At 50.4% G+C, this 22,335-nt stretch overlaps 1 protein-coding gene across 3 annotated transcripts in view; it reads right to left on the bottom strand.

Annotated features, from left to right (window-relative positions):
• Positions 1–2,585: 2,585 nt before the first annotated feature.
• Positions 2,586–22,335, bottom strand: part of LOC140390332 (uncharacterized) — a 108,070-nt gene continuing 88,320 nt past the window's right edge. For all 3 annotated transcript variants that reach the window (XM_072475402.1, XM_072475403.1, XM_072475404.1), the window contains 4 exons: positions 21,726–21,824; positions 19,198–19,299; positions 10,039–10,118; positions 2,586–3,585 (listed from right to left, as the gene is read on the bottom strand). In XM_072475402.1, the coding sequence (XP_072331503.1) occupies positions 3,490–3,585; positions 10,039–10,118; positions 19,198–19,299; positions 21,726–21,824 (377 nt within the window). In that variant the 3' untranslated portion in view covers positions 2,586–3,489. The remainder of the gene's footprint in view (positions 3,586–10,038; positions 10,119–19,197; positions 19,300–21,725; positions 21,825–22,335) is intronic.

Here is a 22,335-nt window from a genome sequence, read left to right as displayed (position 1 = left end):
TCGACCACTTCTCAGGATTTCTTCTTTTAAAAAACAATATTTTATTGAGGCACTTATATTATACATTTTAACACAATGAGCAACCACATACCAAGAAAAAAAAACTCGCCAATGTGGCTGACATAAACATAAATAACACCCCAGCAACGGTTCCCCAGCAAACTGTCCCCCACATGCCCAACTTCCCCTGCCTCCCCCCAATCTCTTCTCCTGCCCACTCGCCTGGATCGCAAAGGCCTCGGGCTCGATTCGCCGCAGCCCCGCTCCGAAATTGCGTTTGTCGCAGGGGCGCAGAATTCCAACGGAATCGGGCCCAGCACCGCTCCGGCGATTCTCCGGGCCCCGAATAACCGCGCATCCGCAAATGGCGTCACGCGGCTGGGAGGCTATTGCCAGAGGCCCGCCCAACGATACTCAGCTCCCCACCGGCCGAGTTCGTGGAACAAATATATTATTATGGCCGGTCGGGATGCTCAGTCCGTGGCCTCGTGGGGGAGGGAGGGCAGGGGAATCGAGCACCTTATGGGTGGCCTGATGGGTGGCCTGGGCAGCGATCAGGCCGGATAAATCCCCGGGCCTGCGGCCGATCGTGGGGGGGGCCTAGTTTGTTAGTGTTGATCCGCGGTCCGAGTTTGTTAGTGTTGATCCGCGGTCCGAGTTTGTTAGTGTTGATCCGCGGTCCGAGTTTGCCATGGCTGGAGGCCGCTGCCCTGCGCGGACTCGGAACTGGAAGTGCGGGACCCGTATCCGCAGCCAAAGCTGCGTGAAGCTCCCCGGGTCCCTGCTGGCCCCCTGAAGGTAAGTGAATCAGGTTGTTTTTATGTCGCCGTGGGCACATAGCCCCATTTTTGGAGAACCCAGCCCCTCACTCTTCCCCATTTATACCCTGAAAACCGGTCAAATTCCTCCAAGTTCCCCACAGTACCACCCAACGGGTATGAAATGTACAGTAATAAATCGTCCGCGTAATGCGAGACCCTGTGCTGCACCCTCTCCCATACTATCCCCTGCCAGTCCCTTGACGCTCTGAGCGCCATTGCCAACGGCTCAATATCCAGGGCAAAGAGCAGTGGGGAGAGTGGACATTCCTGCTTCGCCCCCCGGTGCAGTCTTAAATAGTCCGAGCTCACATAGTTCGCCTGCACACTCGCCACCAGTGGCTGGTACAGCAACCGAACCCAATGCACAAAACCCTGCCCAAACCCAATCCTCCCCAAAATCTCATAGATAGTCCCACTCCACCATCCGATCAAAGGCCTTTTCCGCATCCATGGCGACCCCCACCATCCCGTCTCTCGGGGGGCATCATTATCATATATATATTTTTTTTTTAAGTGTTTTTTCTTGGGTTTTTGAACATAGTATATTTACAGTTATGTTCACAGGATGAAATCTAAAAAAAGAAACTGATAGGATTCTGTACACCAGCTCAAAAGCAGCAACTCTGTACAGTTAGCAATATTACGTTTAACAAATAAATAGGCATGTGTGTGTGTGGTGGGAGAGGGGACCTGGGGAGCTACATGTACATTTGGGTGCCGGAGAAACAATTACATTGGTTATGTCCAATACAGAGAGGACAATACGCGAATGGACCTGGTGTTGATGTTGTTACTTGCTTCTCCCGGATGGTTTTCACTCCGTTGTTGTTGCGCGTATCATTATCATATTTAATAACCTCCTGATATTAGCTGCCAGGTGCCTCCCCTTCACGAACCCGTCTGGTCCTCCCCTATCACCCTTGGCACACAGTCCTCAACTCTCGAAAAACGTGGCATCCACATTCAACAGAGAGATCAGCCTATAGACCCACACTGCTCCGGATCCTTATCCCGCTTCAAAATCAAGGGGATCGAGGCCTGCGATAGCGTCGGGGGGGGGAGCATTCCCCACACCCTCACCTCATTAAACGCCGTCACCAACAAGGGCCCCAGGACTCCCAAAAACCTTTTATAGAACTCCACTGGGTATCCATCTGGGCCAGGGGCCTTGCCCAACTGCATCGCCGCCAGCCCCGCCACCACTTCTACCAGCCCAATGGGGCACCCAGCCCTCCACCAATCCTCTTCTACCCTCAGGAACTCCAACCCCTCCAAAACCCACCTCATCCCCTCCACCCCGGCCGGGGGGTTCCGACTCATACACTCTGCTGTAAAAATCCCTAAACACCGTGGGCAGCACGGTAGCCTTGTGGATAGCACAATTGCTTCACAGCTCCAGGGTCCCAGGTTCGATTCCGGCTTGGGTCACTGTCTGTGCGGAGTCTGCACATCCTCCCCGTGTGTGCGTGGGTTTCCTCCGGGTGCTCCGGTTTCCTCCCACAGTCCAAAGATGCGCGGGTTAGGTGGATTGGCCATGATAAATTGCCCTTAGTGTCCAAAATTGCCCTTAGTGTTGGGTGGGGTTACTGGGTTATGGGGATAGGGTGGCGGTGTTGACCTTGGATAGGGTGCTCTTTCCAAGAGCCGGTGCAGACTCGATGGGCTGAATGGCCTCCTTCTGCTCTGTAAAAAAAAAATTATATGAAACCCCATTCACCCCCACTGGGTCCAAACCCCCCCCCCCTCCCCCCCTCCCGCCTTCCCTTTCCCAATCTCCCTTGCTGCCTCCTGCTTCCTCAATTGATGCGGCAACATCCTGTTCGCCTTTTCCCCATATTCATAAACCGCCCACCTCGCCCTCCACAGCTGCCCAACAGCCTTCCCTGTGGATAACAACCCAAACTCCATCTGCAGCATCTGCCGCTCTTTCAACAACCCCGTCTCCGGGGCATCCAAATACCTCCTGTCCACCTGCAGGATCTCCTCCACTAGCCTATTCATCTCCACCTGCCTCACCTTCTCCCTGTGTGCCCGTATCGAGATGAACTCCCCTCTCACCGCTGCCTTCAATGCTTCCCGCAGCGTGGCTGCCGAGACCTCCCCTGTGTCGTTTCGCTCCACAAACCCCCGAATGGCCTCCCTCAGCCGCTCACAAGCCTCCTCGTCCGGCAAAAGCCCCACATCTAGCCTCCATTGCGGGCACTGGCCCCCTCCCCTGTACACCAGCAGGGCCATCCAATGCGGAACGCGATCCGACACCACGAAGGGGCAGCACGGTGGCGCGGTGGTTACCGCTGCTGTCTCGCGGCACAAGGACCCGGGTTCGGTCCCGGCCCCAGGTCACAGTCTGTGTGGATCGTTCTCCCCGTGTCTGCGTGGATCTCGCCCCTACAACCCCCTAATCAGCAATGAAGATTTTTTACAATTTCATTCAGTTCCTCATCGCAAAACCCCAATTAGGATCATCCATGTACATATTACCAAGCATATATCCCTAGAAAAGACAAATATGAAATGTATACAATGATAAAATAAAGGATTAACAGACGAACAGAGCCGAAGATCATGAAAATGCAGCCGCTCCCGCACTCATATCACATGACCGTGGCTGGAAATGTGTGGGAAATCCTGATTTCAGGATATTCAGCACAGAACTGTTTTCCTCAGTTTAAACCAGTTCTTCACTGGGAATATTGGTCTCAGATTCATGGCAGCTCTGCTCTCCGTCCAATGCTGCTGAATTTAAATGATGGTCCACCAGCTCCTACGGAACAAAAGAAAAAAAGCATCAGAGGCAGTAAATAGGACAACCCCAGAAAACCCATTGCTTCAGCAGGCTTCTAGCATGGTCAACTTATTTCTTCCTATCCGGATTCTATCTTTTCTCACCTTATCCAGTCTCTTTCAACCTATATCAGTGATTTGTCTTATAGCCTGGGCGGGATTCTCCCCTACCTAGCGGGGCGGGGGCTCCCTGCGTGATGGAGTGGCGGGAACCACTCCGGTGTCGGGCCGCCCCAAAGGTGCGGAAGTCTCCGCACCTTTTAGGGGCCAAGCCCGCACCTTGAGGGGCTAGGCCCGCGCGGGAGTGGTTTCCGCTCTACCGGCTGGCGTGGAAGGCCTTTGGCGTCACGCCAGGCAGGGCCGAAAGGACTTCGCCGGCCTGCGCAAGTCCACGCATGCGCGGGAGCGTCAGCGGCTGCTGACGTCATCACCGCGCATGCGCAGGAGAGGGGGTCTCATCCACCTCCACCATGGTGAAGACCATGGCGAAGGCGGAAGAAAAAGAGTGCCCCCACGGCACAGGCCCGCCCGCGGATCGGTGGGCCCCGATCGCGGGCCAGGCCACCATGGGGGCACCCCCCGGGGCCAGATTGCCCCGCGCCCCGCACCCCCAGGACCCCGGAGCCCGCCCGCGCCATCTGCTCCCGCTGGGAAGGTAGGTGGTTTAATCCACGCCAGCAGGAGAGGGTTGACAGCGGCGGGACTTCGGCCCATCGCGGGCCGGAGAATCGCCAGGGGTAGGCCCGCCGACCGGCGCAACTCCCGCCCCCGCCGAATCTCTGGTGGCGGAGAATTCGGGACACGGCGGGGGCGGGATTCACGCCAGCCCCCGCCAATTCTCCGACCCGGCGGGGGGGTCGGAGAATCCCGCCCCCTATTTCACTTCAATAATTTGCATTACTGTGGAGACGGTGGTATGGTGGATTTGTCATTGGACTAGTAATCCAGAGACCCAGAGTACTGCTCTGGAGTCCCAGGTTCAAATCCCACTACTGCAGATGGCGAAATTTGAATTAAATAAATATCTGGTGACGACCATGAAACCATTGTCAATTGTTGTAAAAACGCATCTGGTTCACTAATGTCCTTTAGGAAGGAAATCTGCCATCCTTACCTGGTCTGGCCTACATATGACTCCAGACCCACAGCAATGGGCGCCGCCTCCCACGGGCCCCCAGCTACGCTGTCCCCGGTCCCCTAGCCCCACGCCGCTGCCTCCCCTCGACCCCGGGCCCCATCCCTATCTCCACCACGCTGACCTTTCCCGCCCAGCGCCTGGTTGACTTCTAATTGCCCCTCAAGGGCAATTAGAGATGGGCAATAAACGCTGGCACATTTATTCATCCCATGAATGAATTTTTAAAAAATCCCGATTCTTACTGTCTCCTTTTGACGTCCAATCCTGATACCCTATTTCACTGTTGACGTCCAATCCTGCTAATCCTCCACTGCCCATCACGGTGGCCTGAAAGGTCTACTTTTTCCTATGAATGGACCATACCAGTCTCCACCCACCATCACCCTCTTCCACCTGGTTCAGTTTATTCTCACATTGGTTACTTCTCCTTCAACTCCACTCACTCCCTCCAAATAAGTGTTACTATGGATACCTGCATGGGTCTTAACTGTGTCTGCCCATTGTGGGTGTAGAAGCCAGCTATTTTCTAATACACCTGGGGCGAGATTCTACGACCCCCCGCCGGGTCGGAGAATCGCCGGGGGCTGGCGTGAATCCCGCCCCCGCCGGTTGCCGAATTCTCCGGCACTGGAGATTCGGTGGGGGCGGGAATCGCACTGCGCCGGTTGGCGGGCCCCCCCCAGCGATTCTCCGGCCCGGATGGACCGAAGTCCCGCTGCTAGAATGTCTGTCCTGCCGGCAGGGATTAAACCACCTCTCTTACCGGCGGGACAAGGCGGCGCGGGCGGGCTCCGGGGTCCTGGGGGGGGGGGCGCGATCTGGCCCCGGGGGATGCCCCCACGGTGGCCTGGCCCGCGATCAGGGCCCACCGATCTGCGGGTGGGCCTGTGCCGTGGGGGCACTCTTTTCCTTCCCCCTTCGCCCCGGTCTCCACCATGGCGGAGGCGGAAGAGACTCCCTCCACTGTGCATGCACGGGGATGCCGTGAGCGGCCGCTGACGCTCCCGCGCGTGCGCCGCCCGACGATGTCATTTCCGCGCCAGCTGGCGGGGCACCAAAGGCCTTTCCCGCCAGCTGGCGCGGCGGAAATCAGTCCGGCGCGGGCCTAGCCCCTCAAGGTTAGGGCTCGGCCGGTCAAGATGCGGACGATTCCGCACCTTTGGGGCGGCGCAATGCCGGACTGATTTGCGCCGTTTTTGGCGCCGGTCGGTGGACATCGCACCGATTATGGAGAATTTTGCCCCTGATAGGTAAAATAGGTAAAAGTGATAGGTATAAGATAGCTCTTTAGCATTAAGCCCCTAGTCTATTAAATACCATTTTAAAACTCACTCATAGCCTCAGGTCATTTCAAAACACATATTCAGCATGACACAGCATAATTCACTTTACTAAGCTCCATTATTCTAGCAAGACAGTTCAACATAAAAACACATAATTCAACAGAAACACAACAAGAACCTGATACGCGCAAAAGCAGTAGAGATTATAACAAACACTTTGACTGAACTAATGAATACATTTTCCAAGACAGTGACCAAGGACTGGGCAGGCTCCATGGCAACGGCACAGTAACCTAAAGGCGCTATTGTCCTCAGCAAGAATCCAGTTCAAGCAGCTTGCGATAACGGCACAGAATCGCATTCCATAGCACATATAAGAATTAATTTATGAAATATTTAAGGTTAATGTTGTACATTAAAGACAGACAGCCAACCATCAAATCAAACTCATTTGATTCTAACCCAAACCAATTAGGATTACATAGGGGTGTAGATGGATGGCTAAAGACAGATATGATTTAGTATAACCGTGCTAGTTCGTACAGCCATATTTCATTCATGAATCACCTATACTTTGATCTAACTTACTCGTCTCTCTATCTTTCATACTTTCACTTTCCAACTCTGACTCTTGAAGTTATTGCAAGCTGTTTTGCCGTAAGCAAGAAAATCATTTCTGTATTATTTTAATTGAATTGAAAGTTGAATTGTCTACAAACTTGCTTCTCTTTGAGTCCTTTTGCTAGCCAGACTTATTAGAGAATAAGATTTAAATGATTCTCAATTGTAATCGATAGAGACAAATAAAACGATTCTTATTTGCATCCGAGAAGTGATAACTCAAATTTCTACTGCGTTTTAGTGTTCGCAAGTGCCACTAGATCCGCATGGTAGATCTCTACAACTGTGGAACATTCCTCGTTGCAGCCCTTCCCAGGCCCCCTTCCTCACCTCTTTCTCTGGTACATTGATTTTTAAAAACATTTAGAGTACCCAATTATTTTCTTTTTCCAATTAAGGGGCAATTTAGCGCGGCCAATCCACCTAACCTGCACATCTTTGGGTTGTGGGGGTGAAACCCACACAGACACGGGGAGAATGTGCAAACCCCACACGGACAGTGGCCCAGGGCCGGGATTCGAACCCGGGCCCTCAGCGCTGAAGGCAGCAGGGCTAACCATTGTGCAACGTGCCGCCCCCTCTGGTACATTGATTAATGTACCAATGTCCCTTGCTGCTCTCATTCTGAACTGGACGAGTTCATTGGCTTTCTCTCCTTCCCCCCCACAATTGATACCTTTCTCTCACCTTCACGTTGCCTATCAGTAATCCAACCCTTTCTTTCCTGGACGTCTCTGCATCGATTTGTGGAGGTAGACTATTAACTAATTCACGACAAACCCATGGATTCCCCCAGCTACTTTGACTACTCATACTCACACTCAGCTTCCTGTAAGGATTCTATTCCATTCTCCTGTCACTTCTGTTGAGATCTAATGCAAGCTTCCAAACCAGGGTTTCTGATATGTCTTCCTTGTTCTTAACCAAGGACTCCCTTTAAGCATGATTGACAGGGCCCTTCATGTGTCTGATCTATTTTGTGCACTTCTGCTCTCGCCCTTTCTCCTCGCTCCCAGGATTGTCTCCTTCCCCTCCTCCCTCCTTACCCTCAGATTCAACCCCACCAGCCTCCTCCATTTCTGTGACCTGCGACCATGATGCACCACTAAACAGACCTCCCTTTGCCCTCCCTCTTCAGCATTCTGAAGGAACTGTTCCCTCCAAGACACCATGGGTCCACTCCTCAGTTACCTTCAATATTCACTCCTTTCCCTGTAGCACTTTTCATGCAAGCGCAGGATGTGTAACATCTGGCCTTTTACCTCCTGCCTTCTCATCACCCAGGCCCCAAATATCCCTTTCACAAGAAACAGTAACTTACTTATATTTTAATTTAGTCCTGTTATGTTTGCTGCTCGCAATGTGATCCCCTTTGGAGACCAAACATAGACATGGTGAGCAGTTTGTGAAACTCCTCTGTTCAGTTGACAAGGGTGACCCAGAATTTCCTGTTGTTTGACATTTCCGTTATCCACCTTGCTCCCATTCTGATCTCTCTGTCCTTTACTTGCGGCACTGTTCCAATAAAGCTCATCCGAACCTCGCCAGACATCGTGATCTGAATCTCGCCCTGGCTGGGTGTGAGCCAGATCAGCATATTCAACTGAGCAGTACAGCGCATTTAGATATGTTTGTATCATATTCTCCTGGGGCCCAGGAACCAACGGCCTCACCAGTGAGGCCTGGACCAGGTGATGTTTAGTTCTGGTCCACACAAACGTGGAGACCTAACAGCACCTGGAGGGTCTTGCAAGCCTTTTGAGACCCCTGGGTGGTTCGGGACAGGGAAGGGTGGCCCCTTGTCTCTCTCTCTCTGGCACCTTGGCACTGCCAAGATGCCCAAGTGACACTTCCAGGCTGGCTGGGGCACTGCCATGGTGTCTAGGTGTCAGTGCCAGGATGCCCATGTGCCAGGGTCTGGGACTGAGGAGGGTCATGCCCATGAAAGGAAGAATGAGGGGTGTATGAAGGGTGGGAGAGAGGCAAAGGGGGGGGCCTGAAGGGTGGGGGTCCCGAAAGAGGGGGGGCGGGCAAAAAGGAGAGGTGGGGAGGCCTGAAAAGGGAGGGGGGCCCCCAGTGACCACAGAGCGGGTGTCCTCACTGATGGGTGTTGGGGGGGGGGGGGGGGGGGGGGTGGGTATGCCCATATGTGTGTTGGGGGGGGGGAGTGACATTGCCCATGAGTGAGGGGTGTGGGCAATGTCACACCCCCCCCCCCCCTCAAGCTCAGTTAAAGATCAGAGCACCCTTTCTGAGGAGCCAGTTTGGACAGCGAGTTCAGCTCCCCAGTGTTGAAAACATTTCTAAGTGTGGGCTTGACCAGGGAGAAGCTCCCCAAGACCCATGGTTGAACAGCGGTGTGGACCTCACCCAAAAAGCTGGTGGGAAACACGCCACATTCGCCCCAAATGGCACTTTGAAATTCCTTGTTGGAATCGGACCCGTTATTGTTTCACTCCTTCCTGACCTGCTGAATATTCCTAACATTTCCTATTTTTATTTCAGGCTTCCAGCACTGCAGTATTTTGCTTTTGCAAAGTAAAGCTCAACTCAAGTAGAAATTGCCAAAAACGGCTGTGAATCACTCTTTTTAAAAAATAAATTTAGAGTACCCAATTCATTTTTTCCAATTAAGGAGCAATTTGAGCGTGGCCGATCCACCTGCCCTGCACATCTTTTGGGTTGTGGGGGCGAAACCCACGCAGACACGGGGAGAATGTGCAAACTCCAAACGGACAGTGACCCAGAGCCGGGATTGAACTTGGGACCTCGGCGCCGTGAGGCATCCGTGCTAACCACTTGCGCCACCGTGCTGCCCTGTTAATCACTCTCGACAATATCCATTTGATTTGTCTCTTTAAAAGATGTTTTTGATCGATTTCTAGCTCCCTTTTAGACATAAACATGTTTTACCATCCTACCTCGGCCCACTCCCCCGCCCTATCCCCGTCACCCCACCGAACCTGCACATCTTTAGACAGGAAGAAGCAATTTAGCACGGCCAATCACCTAACCTGCACATCTTTGGAATGTGGGAAGAAACTGGAGCACCCGGAGGAAACCCACGCAGACACGGGGAGAATGTGCAAACTCCACGCAGTCACCCAAGGCTGGAATTGAACCCGGGTCCCTGTGAGGCAGCAGTGCTAACCACTGTGCCACCATGCCACCCCCTACTTCTGTTTGCAGCCAATACTGTAAGCACGCATTTTGCTCAACACTGGCACACATTCATATTTCCATAAAAATTACACTTGAACAGCAAAATGAAAGAGTAATTTCATGTCTGACTATAATACTATGCGAAAGCTACAGGCATGTCCATTTACTAACGTTTCAGAGCACCAGCTGTATTTCGAACTTGCCACCTGTATTTGAAACCAATACTCACAATACATTCAGGCTGATGAGAACCTTTTACATTGGGGCTTGGAGGTCGAGCTCTCGTTCTCCCTTTACTGTGTTTTCTACCTGTTTGTGGTGAACATACAGATACAATGAGTTGTAACAATGACAAAATGAATAGAGCAGAGGGTTTCAATGAAGAGAGTATTACACACCAGCCCATATATCCTTTATGGTAATAGAGTGTGTGAAAATTGAAAGACGAGGTACTGGAAAGGCTGGCTATGCTTCAGGTAGGTAAGTCACCTAATCTGGGTGATTTGCATCACAGCTTCCTGAAGGAAGTGGGGATACCTGGTAGTGGAAGAACTTCTCTTGATTTTTTTATCTTTCCCAAATAAGAGATAAATGTCAGAGGATTCAAGAGTGACAAGAAGTGTATCAGAATAGTCCTAAAAACGACAGGCCAGGTCAGCACGGTGGCGCAGTGGTTAGCATTGCTGCCTCACGGTGCTGAGGTCCCGGGTTCGATCCCGGCTCTGGGTCACTGTCCGTGTGGAGTTTGCACATTCTGCCTGTGTTTGCGTGGCTTTCACCCCCAAAGAAATGAAATGAAATGAAAATCGCTTATTGTCACAAGTAGGCTTCAAATGAAGTTACTGTGAAAAGCCCCTAGTCGCCACATCCCAGCGCCTGTTCGGGGAGGCTGGTACAGGTAGAGTAGGTGGATTGGCCACACTAAATTGCCCCTTAATTGGAAAAAATGAATTGAGTACACTAAATTTATAATAAAAAAACTACAGGCCAGTTAGTCTAATATCAGTGGTGAGTAAGATTTCGGAATCTATAAATCAGGAGAAAAAAAATCAACAGGCACTTGAAGAAGTTGAGTTAATTAGGAGAATCAGCAATGATTTCTAAAAGGTCAATCATGCTTGACTAATCTGACTGAATATTTTATAATAATCTTTATTAGTGTCACAAGTACGCTTACATTAACACGCCAATGAAGTTACTGTGAAAATCCCCCAGTCGCCACACTCTGGCACCTGTTCAGGTACACAGTGGGAGAATTCAGAATGTCAATGTACCTAACAAGCACAGACGGGATTATCCGACCCCCCCACCCCCCCGCCGGTTGGCGTGGCGCCAAGCCCCTTCTGCGCCGGTCGGCACGGCGCAAACCACTCCAGCGCCGGCCTAGCCCCTGAAGGTGTGGGGGATTCCGCACCTATGGGGCGGCCCGATGCCGGAGTGGTTCACGCCACTCCTTCCCGCCGGAGTTGCCCGCCTGCCGGTTTCCGAAGAATCCCGCCCCATGTCTATCGGGACTTGTGGGAGGAAACTGGAGCACCCGGAGGAAACCCGTGCAGAGACGGGGAGAACGTGCAGACTCCTCACAGACAGTGACCCAAGCCGGGAATCGAACTTGGGTCCCTGCCGCTGTGAAGCAACAGTGTTAACCATTGTGCTACCACAGAGAAGGTTTGATGAAATAAATGTGGTGGATATTGTCTGCATTGATTTTAAGAATGAGTTTGACAAGGTATCACATAAAAGTTTGCTTAACAATGTTGACACTCATTGAATAGCAGGATCAGGGCTTCCGGGTGCGGCGATGACCAGCTAAGTCGCACGTTTCGGCAGCTCCCGGTGGAACGGACTTTTGGGCTCTTAATAAGAGCCCCAACGGCAATTTTAACGGCTAGAAGCACTATGCGGTAATCCAGAAGGGAATCCCCCCTGGAAACGGATGGAAAAAGGAGAGGGAAGTGGCCAGATTGCAGTGGATCCTTTGGAGCAGCGGCAAGGAAGGCAAGCAAGAACCAAGATGGCAACAGAAGGTGGCAGTTTAACATGGGGCCCTGAACAACAAGAGTTTTTGAAATGTTGCGTGGAAGAACTTAAAAAGGAAATGAAGAAGGAGCTGTTGGCCCCGATATTACAGGCGATCGAAGGGCTAAAGGATGAGCAAAAGACCCAGGAGCGGGAGCTTCGGGTCGTGAAGGCAAAGGCTGCCGAGAACGAGGACGATATACAGGGCCTGGTGGTGAAGACGGAGATGCACGAGGCACACCATAAACGATGTGTGGAAAGACTGGAGGTGCTGGAGAATAACGCGAGGAGGAATAATTTAAGGATTCTTGGTCTTCCTGAAGGTGCAGAAGGAGCAGACGTTGGGGCATATGTGAGCACGATGCTGCACTCGTTAATGGGAGCGGAGGCCCCGGCGGGTCCACTGGAGGTGGAGGGAGCATATCGAGTGATGGCCGAGAGCAGGAGAAATTCCTAGAGCCATAGTGGTGAGATTCCTCCGTTTTAAGGACAAAGAGATGGTCCTTAGATGGGCAAAGAAAACTCGGAGCAGTAAATGGGAGAACGCGGTGATCCGCGTATATCAAGACTGGAGTGCGGAGGTGGCGAGAAGGAGGGCGAGCTTTAATCGGGCCAAGGCGGTGCTTCACAAAAAGAAGATAACATTTGGAATGCTGCAACCGGCAAGACTGTGGGTCACATATCAAGGGAAGCACCACTACTTTGAGACGGCGGATGAAGCGTGGACGTTTATTGTGGAAGAAAAACTGGAATAAGCGGGTTATTAAAAAAGAACGTTTGAAACAAAGTGGTGGGGCGAGTATGGGGGGCGAAGAGGGGGGAAAAAGTGGGGGAAAGTTGAGTTTTATGTTATTAATCCTGCGATGCGGTAACTTTTCTCTCTTCCACAGGTGGTGGTGGAGGGAGGAAGGGAGGTGGAGGAGATGGGGCGTTGGCCATGGGGGGCGGGGCCAAAAGGGAAGCGCGGGCTTTGTTCCCGCGCTATGATAATCATGGCGGGAATAGGGAAGCAGGAAGGAGGGGGCGTCGCACGGTGCGAGGCGAGGTCACGGGGGGAAGCCGAGGTCGGCCAGAGTTTGCTGACTTCTGGGAGCAACATGGGGGGTGTAACTACGCTAGTGGGGGATCTAGCGGGGGGGGGGGGGGGTTACTGGGTTGCTGCTGCTGGGGAGAGGGGGGAGCACCGCCTGGGGGGGACACAGCTGCGTGGGAACCGGGTGAGGAGCTGGAAAAAGGGGATGGCTAATCGACAAGGGGGGGGGGTAAAAAGCCCCCCAACCCGGTTGATCACGTGGCATGTGAGAGGGCTGAACGGGCCGATAAAGAGGGCACGAGTACTCGCACACCTTAAGAAACTTAAGGCAGACGTGGTTATGTTACAAGAGACGCACTTGAAACTTATAGACCAGGTTAGACTACGCAAAGGATGGGTGGGGCAGGTGTTTCATTCGGGGCTAGATGCGAAAAACAGGGGGGTGGCTATACTAGTGGGGAAGCGGGTTATGTTTGAGGCAAAGACCATAGTGGCGGATAGCGGGGGCAGATACGTGATGGTGAGTGGCAAATTACAGGGGGAAGCGGTGGTCTTGGTAAACGTATATGCCCCGAACTGGGATGATGCCAATTTTATGAGGCGCATGCGAGGACGCATCCCGGACCTAGAGGTGGGAAAGTTGGTAATGGGGGGAGATTTTAATACGGTGCTGGAGCCAGGGCTGGACAGGTCGAGATCCAGGACTGGAAGGAGGCCGGCTGCAGCCAAGGTGCTTAAAGATTTTATGGAGCAGATGGGAGGAGTAGACCCGTGGAGATTTAGTAGACCTAGGAGTAAGGAGTTTTCGTTTTTCTCCTATGTCCACAAAGTTTATTCGCGAATAGACTTTTTTGTCTTGGGAAGGGCGTTGATCCCGAAGGTAAGGGGGATGGAGTATACGGCTATAGCCATTTCGGATCACGCTCCACATTGGTAGACTTGGAGATAGGGGAGGAAACAGAAGGGCGTCCACCCTGGAGAATGGACATGGAACTAAGGGGTGTGTCTAAGGGAGAGGGGGTGCATTGAAAAGTACTTGGGACTCAATGATGATGGGGAGGTCCAGGTGGGAGCGGTCTGGGAGGCGCTGAAGGCAGTGGTTAGAGGGGAGCTGATATCAATAAGGGCACATAAAGGAAAGCAGGAGAGTAGGGAACGGGAGCGGTTGCTGCAAGAACTTCTGAGGGTGGACAGGCAATATGCGGAGGCACCGGAGGAGGGACTGTACAGGGAAAGGCAAAGGTTACACGTAGAATTTGACTTGCTGACAACGGGTACTGCAGAAGCACAATGGAGGAAGGCACAGGGTGTACAGTATGAGTATGGGGAGAAGGCGAGCAGGTTGCTGGCCCATCAATTGAGGAAAAGGGGAGCAGCGAGGGAAATAGGGGGAGTGAGGGATGAGGAAGGAGAGATAGAGCGGGGAGCGGAGAGAGTGAATGGAGTGTTCAAGGCATTCTATAAAAGATTATATGAAGCTCAGCCCCCGGATGGGAAGGAGAGAATGATGTTCTTCCTGGACCGGCTGGAATTTCCTAAGGTGGAGGAGCAGGAGAGGGCGAGACTGGGAGCACAGATCGAGATAGAGGAAGTTGTGAAAGTAATTAGGAGTATGCAGGCGGGGAAGGCTCCGGGACCGGATGGATTTCCAGTCGAATTTTATAGGAAATATGTGGACTTGCTTGCCACGATACTGATGAGAACCTTTAATGAGGCGAAGGAAAGGGGACAGCTGCCCCCGACTATGTCAGAGGCAACGATATCGCTTCTCCTAAAGAAGGAAAAAGACCCGCTGCAATGCGGGTTCTATAGACCTATTTCCCTCCTAAATGTAGACGCTAAAATTCTGGCCAAGGTAATGGCAATGAGGATAGAGGATTGTGTCCCGGGGGTAGTCCATGAGGACCAAACTGGGTTTGTGAAGGGGAGACAGCTGAATACGAATATACGGAGGCTGCTAGGGGTAATGATGATGCCCCCACCAGAGGGGGAAGCGGAGATAGTGGTGGTGATGGATGCCGAGAAAGCATTTGATAGAGTGGAGTGGGATTATTTGTGGGAGGTGTTGAGGAGATTTGGCTTTGGAGATGAGTATATTAGATGGGTACAGCTGCTATATAGGGCCCCGATGGCGAGCGTGGTCACGAATGGACGGGGGTCTGCGTATTTTCGGCTCCATAGAGGGACGAGGCAGGGATGTCCTCTGTCCCCATTATTGTTTGCACTGGCGATTGAGCCCCTGGCAATAGCATTGAGGGGTTCCAGGAAGTGGAGGGGAGTACTCAGGGGAGGAGAGGAACACCGGGTATCTCTTTACGCGGACTATTTATTGGTGTATGTGGCAGACCCGGCGGAGGGGATGCCAGAGATAATGCGGATACTTGGGGAGTTTGGAGAATTTTCAGGATATAAGCTGAACATGGGGAAAAGTGAGCTGTTTGTGGTGCATCCAGGGGAGCAGAGCAGAGAAATAGAGGACTTACCGCTGAGGAAGGTAACAAGGGACTTTCGCTACTTGGGGATCCAGATAGCCAAGAATTGGGGTACATTGCATAGGTTAAACTTAACGCGGTTGGTGGAACAGATGGAGGAGGACTTCAAGAGATGGGACATGGTATCACTGTCACTGGCAGGGAGGGTACAAGCGGTTAAAATGGTGGTCCTCCCGAGATTCCTCTTTGTGTTTCAGTGCCTCCCGGTGGGGATCACGAAGGCTTTTTTCAAAAGGATTGAGAAGAGTATCATGAGTTTTGTGTGGGCCGGGAAGACCCCGAGAGTGAGGAAGGGATTTTTGCAGCGTAGTAGGGATAGGGGGGGGCTGGCGCTACCGAACCTGAGTGAGTACTACTGGGCCGCCAACATCTCAATGGTATGTAAGTGGATGGGAGAAGAGTAGGGAGCGGCGTGGAAGAGATTGGAGAAGGCGTCCTGTAGGGGGACTTGCCTACAAGCCATGGTGACGGCGCTGTTGCCGTTCTCACCGAAGAAATACACCACAAGCCCGGTGGTGGTGGCTACTCTGAAAATTTTGCGGCAATGGAGACGGCATGGGGGAAAGACGGGAGCCTCGGTGTGGTCCCCGATAAGAAATAATCATAGGTTTGCTCCGGGGAGAATGGATGGGGGATTTGGAACATGGCAAAGAGCAGGAGTAACACAATTGAGAGATCTGTTTGTAGATGGGACATTTGCAAGTCTGGGAGCGCTGACCGAAAAATAAGGGTTGCCCCAAGGGAATGCATTCCGGTATATGCAACTGGGGGCTTTTGCGAGGCAACAGGTGAGGGAATTCCCGCAGCTCCCGACGCAGGAGGTGCAGGACAGAGTGATCTCAAAGACATGGGTGGGGGACAGTAAGGTGTCAGACATACATAGGGAGATGAAAGCCGAGGGGGAGATTATGGTAGACGAGCTGAAAGGGAAATGGGAAGAAGAGCTGGGGGAGGAGATTGAGGAGGGGCTGTGGGCTGATGCCCTAAGTAGGGTAAACTCATCGTCCTCGTATGCCAGGCTAAGCCTGATACAATTTAAGGTGCTACACAGGGCGCATATGACTGGAGCACGGCTTAGTACATTTTTGGGGGTAGAGGATAGATGTGCGAGATGCTCGAGAGGCCCAGCGAATCACACCCACATGTTCTGGTCATGCTCGGCACTACAGGGGTTCTGGGTGGGGGTGGCAAAGGTGCTTTCGAAAGTGGTGGGGGTCCGGGTCGAACCAAGCTGGGGGTTGGCTATATTTGGGGTTGCAGAAGAGCCGGGAGTGCAGGAGGCTAGAGAGGCTGACGTGTTGGCCTTTGCGTCCCTTGTAGCCCGGCGCAGGATATTGTTAATGTGGAAGGAAGCCAAACCCCAAGGGGTGGAGACCTGGATAAACGATATGGCAGGGTTCATAAAGTTGGAACGGATTAAGTTCGTCCTAAGGGGATCGGCTCAAGGGTTCACCAGGCGGTGGCAACCGTTCGTCGAATACCTCACAGAAAGATAGAGGGAATGGAAAAGAAGAAGACAGCAGCAGCAGCCCGGGGGGCGGGGGGGGGGGGGGGGGGGGGGGCGGGGGGGGGGGGGGGGGGGAGGAACCAGAGGGATTCTCAGGGATGTTAATATATAAGTATAATATGTATAGGTTGTTGTTATAGATAATTGTATATTGGACTGTTAAAACATATTTTGAGAATATTTATCTGGGACAAGGCAGTTGCCATTTAGTTTTTGTTTTGTTTTTGTTTATATATTATTTATTTCTTGTTTATAAAACTGGTCATTGTTATTTATATTGTTATATTACTGTGTAAAGGATACACCAGTGATGGTTGGCCAAAAACTTTCAATAAAAATATTTTTTAAAAAAAAGAATAGCAGGATCAGTGCATGATCCAGTGAATAATCAAAGATCCCTCCCACCCGGCTTACTCACTCTTCCAACTTCTTCCATCGGGCAGGAGATACAGAAGTCTGAGAACACGCACGAACAGACTCAAAAACAGCTTCTTCCCCACTGTCACCAGACTCCTAAATGACCCTCTTATGGGCTGATTTCATTAACACTACACCCTGTATGCTTCATCCGATGCCAGTGCTTTTGTAGTTACATTGTATATGTTGTGGTGCCCTATTATGTATTTTCTTTTATTCCCTTTTCTTCTCATGTACTTAATGATGTGTTGAGCTGCTCGCAGAAAAATACTTTTCACTGTACCTCGGTACACGTGACAATAAACAAATCCAATCCAATGTGCAATTGGATTTTAAATATTGGCTTTTGGACAGAACACACAAAGTCTTGGCAGCTAGTTGTTCTCTGACTGGAGGGTGGTAGACAGTGGGGTTCCCCAGTGCTAGGTGCACTGTTTCTTTGTTATATTTTAGTGACTTATATCTTGGAATACAGTGTAAACATTTAAACTATTTTGGCAGAAGGGAAAGGTGGGGGAAATGCTGATTTAATGGCACAATTCGAAGGAGTGTGCAGGAGCAGAGGGACCTTACATGCAATGATCTTTGAATGTGGCAGGATATATTGAGCAGGTGACTAGCAAGGCATATGGCATCACCATGGGTTTCCTATAGGGAGGCACTGAACCTAGATGAAGCTATGGATAAACCCCCATACTGCATCCACACTGTTATAACCCACAAGGGTATTATGGGGTTGGGTTGATTAAGTACCCCGTGGATCTTGCAGAATATGAGCTCCCCCGATAAGGGGGCGGGGGATCCTGAACAATACTTGGCTTTGTATAAATAGTCGGCCAGGAAGGCACCAACTGGAGGAGACCCAGTGGGGAACTACTGGAGCTGTCTTTAATAGCTGTTGTAAAATAAAGGGTGGGACTTTTCAGCACCGCCCACCCGGAGACCGGAAATTCTCGCCCGAGGTCTACAGACATTCACATGGTCCCCGTCCCGTCCCGTCCCGTCCGTGGCAATTTTGCAACTGGCGCGGCCGAAAAATCCAGCCCAAAGTAAGTTTTTGTTTGGACCTACTCGGTGTGGACCCTTCATTGCTCTTACAAAACGCACTTTAGGAAACATGTCATAATCTTGCACAACTATCAAATCTTCCCTCCATCTCGTTCCTCAAAGCAGAACCGCAGTCTTTCCAACATAATATTATCATGGATTCCCCATGCCAGGAACCATTCTAGTAACTCTCCTCTGCACCTTCTGCAACCATCACAGGCTCAGATCAGTTAGATTAATAGAAACTCCCATTTGATGATGGTACACGGGGGACGGACTTCTATATATTTATATGCAGAATTTCTATAGCTTCAAACAGCCTGACACTGAGCTAACTTTAGAAAAGGCAGACTCTGTTTTAGCATAGATGTTATGTCATGCTAGTTTTGTGTTCTTCATAACCCAGCACATTGTTGACCCCCACAACCCCCCACTCCGGATAGGATGTTTCCTTCCCCTGCCACACCTCCTGGAGCAATTTTCATCCACGCCAACATGCTATTCCAACCCCCTCCCCCTTCCCTCTCCTTCACCTCTCTCCCCCCCTTATCTCTCTCTTTCCCTTCCAGACTGCTCAGAATCTGGGGCTGGCTGAACCCCGGGGGTGATGGTGTAGTTCTCTCTGGGGTGGACATGGGTGAGGAGGTCCTGAGATTAAGGTGCGGTGTAGGCCCAAGACTTATGGGCTGTGTATAAAAGAGAATAAAGCCCGCGGCAGGAGATGGCGGAGCTGCACAGGATGATATGAACTATATAATTTACACTCCTGTTGCGGCGGAGAGTGAGAGAAGTCAAAATATCCAGTCAGTCAAAGCTCTTTGCATCCATTACAACAGTTCTGATACAACTTGCTACCACATCAACATTACTTACATAGAATGTAAACTGTAAACATGATCAAAGGTGAAATGAATGACACCACCACAGCAAGAATTAGACTTGCTTGTAGATTGTCTGCTGGCCCACATTCATTATCTGCAATAGATATCACTATATAAATACAAAAATTGCAGTTCTAATCAGCACATCACTTAAGACTTATGATAATATAGTTAAAACAATTATGGTGTAACATATATTCTACGCCTTTGTACAACACACAGTTCATTCAAAAAAATCAATAGAAAGGTTGATATATAATACAATTAACTGTACCCTATTACATGAAGAGGATTGATTGTTCCAAAATGCACAGCATCAGAATATGCATTTGTTAGTCTGGTGCCAAAATAGGAACTAGGTTCATTCTGACAGGAATAGATTTACTTAAACCACTGATTGTATCTTAGCCTCGGAAAGTAACAAGCGTCTTAAACAAGTTTGTTCCTTTTGGGATGGAGTATTTTTTCCACTTGGAAAAACGCTGAAGGAACCCATGGGGACGATCCAATTGATTTGCCCAAGGAACTCGTGGAATACGAGCTTCCTCATTAATGGGCAGAGGCCCATCAGCTGGGGTTTAGAGAATCAATCATTAACAGCTGGCCTGATGTGCTGTCTGCTGCGTTGCAGCCTTTTTCTTTGGCTGAAAATAAACGGCCGTTTTGATTCTCCTTCCCAGGTCGCCTGAGCTTTTGTAACACTCAATATCCTTCCCACCTTGCGTCAAAGATGGCTCAGAAGGTTGAAATGCCAACTTCACAGAATCACAGAATTGTTATGGCGCCAGAGGCGGCCAATTGGCCCATCGTGTGTCCACCGGCTCTCCAACCTGACCTGAGTTCCGACCCCTATATTTTCCTTTCTGAACAAACTACTGAGTGGCCTGCAGACAACACTCGGAACCTCGTTTTTCCTTTTTGCTAGACACCAGCTCTAAAAATGAAGCCTCTAAACTTTAAAAGTCCTTTATTGCTGCTCTCAAATTTCCTTTATTTGCCAAACTTAAACGATCCAATCATCTGAAATGCAGAAACTGGAATTATTGGGTCTCCTCTGACTTTCCTTTGGGGAAGTGAGTAACTCTCGTCTCTCTATTCGTGAAATGGCTGAGGGAGCGACTGAAAAGGTCTTTAAAATTAGAACAGGTTTTCATGGACAAGTGTCTCCAACTGTTGGGAAGAGCAAACTAGAGGCCAGCTATATAAAATAGTCACCATGAAATCAAATAGGGAATTCATTAAAAAAACCTCTAGCCATACTGTGGAGAGAATGCAAAACATGATACCCCGTGCAAGGACATGTCAGCATCGATGCGAATAATATTAGTCCATCGAGGGGAATGTTAAGTTAAACATATCAGCCGGAATTCTCTGGCCGTTGGGATGCTCTGTTGCCGCCAGCATCCCGGCCCGCAGGCTTCCCGGCGGCATGGGGTGGCTTCAATGGGAAATCCGATTGACAAGCAGCGGGAATAGAGAGTCCTCCCACCAGCGAACGGCACGCTGCCGAGGCTGAGGAACTGGAGAATCCAGTCATGAAAGATCATAACATATTATGGGCAGCACGGTGGCACAGTGGTTAGCACAGTTGCTTCACAGCTCCAGGGTCCCAGGTTCGATTCCCGGCTTGGGTCACTGTCTGTGCGGAGTCTGCACGTTCTCCCCGTGTCTGCGTGGGTTTCCTCCGGGGGCTCCGGTTTCCTCCCACAGTCCAAACATGTGCAGGTTAGGTGGATTGGCCGTGTTAAATTACCCTTAGTGTCCAAATAGGTTAGGTGGGGTTACTGGGATCGAGTGGAGGTGTGGGGTGTTCTTTCCAAGGGTCGGTGCAGACTAAATGGGCCGAATGGCCTCCTTCTGCACTGTAAATTCTATGTCTATGTCCATAACAGTTAACTAAGAAAGGATGAAGGGAAATGTGAGAAGAGAATTGATATTGGAATGGACTGTTTGGAGCCCAATGGTCTGTTTGTGCACTGTATTCTCAAAGTAATTCGAGGTATTCATTTTAAAATTGTCATTCAAGTAAAAAGGCATTTTAAGATAAATTTCTTTCCACAGGATAAAATGCTTTACCACAGGGAGCGGTTCAAATGGGAACCATTCAATTTAATAAAGGAAATTTGGACAAATATTGGAAACGGAGAACTCAACAGGGCTGTGAGGAGACAGCAGTGCAGAGTGATTAGATTCAGATTCGTTCAACAGAGTGGCACAGAAACAATGGCCCTTCTTTACAGGAAACATTAATCTTTGATAGTTTGCATGGAAATTAGCTCTCCTAATCAGACAGTTACGAATGAGACGTTACTTTCAAAACTTACTTTCAGTCCAAAGATGTGCTATGTGGATTGGCCATGATCAACGCGGGGGGAAATGGGGCGGGGGAGTTGGCCTCGGTAGAGTGGTCTTTCCGAGGATTGGTGCGGACTCGATGGGTCAAAGGCCTTCCTTCTGCACTGTAGGGATTTCAATGGTCTAATTAATTTGCTGGCTACAATTTTACCATTGAACACTCACCGGCTCGATCCTTTAATTTCACAATCAGGAATATTGATGCACACAGCACACTGATTGAACCGGATGTAGTTACTGCACCCATTAGCTTCAGACAGCAAGCTGGCAACAAATAAAACACAGTTACAGAGTGAACACATTACAAACACCTCGCATACCAGGAGGTTATTGGATTATCTGGGTGCAGTAAATGCAGGAAAATAGGCGGGAAAAGTCTACATCCTGAATAGTCTGCCAGATATTCTACCCATTTAAAATCAGATAGAAAATCATAGTCTTGCTGATGGATGTTTGCACCTCTCTGCCCAATTTTTCTGTATTTGTTATGCCTGGGTGGTCCAATACTCCCAGGAGCAGAAACGTATCTCTTTATCTTCCTCTACCGAGTTTGTGGTCCTAATCTAAGTGTGTGGGTGCCAGCTGTGACCCTGACATTAATCCATTGTCAGACTGTTCCCTCGATCAGTATTTATTTTACAACAATTAGCATTTGGACCATCGTATCTCAACTGGTGATGGCCTCATCATTTAGAACTGACAGCATAGAAATGCTAATTCTCCTTTGTACCCCTTCCAGACCCCCAAGTTCCATTCCTGGGATGTGGTGGAGAAC

Source organism: Scyliorhinus torazame, chromosome 14, assembly GCF_047496885.1.
Source record: "Scyliorhinus torazame isolate Kashiwa2021f chromosome 14, sScyTor2.1, whole genome shotgun sequence".
Taxonomy (NCBI): Eukaryota; Metazoa; Chordata; class Chondrichthyes; order Carcharhiniformes; family Scyliorhinidae; genus Scyliorhinus; species Scyliorhinus torazame.
This window is presented reverse-complemented; position numbering and strand designations above follow the sequence as displayed.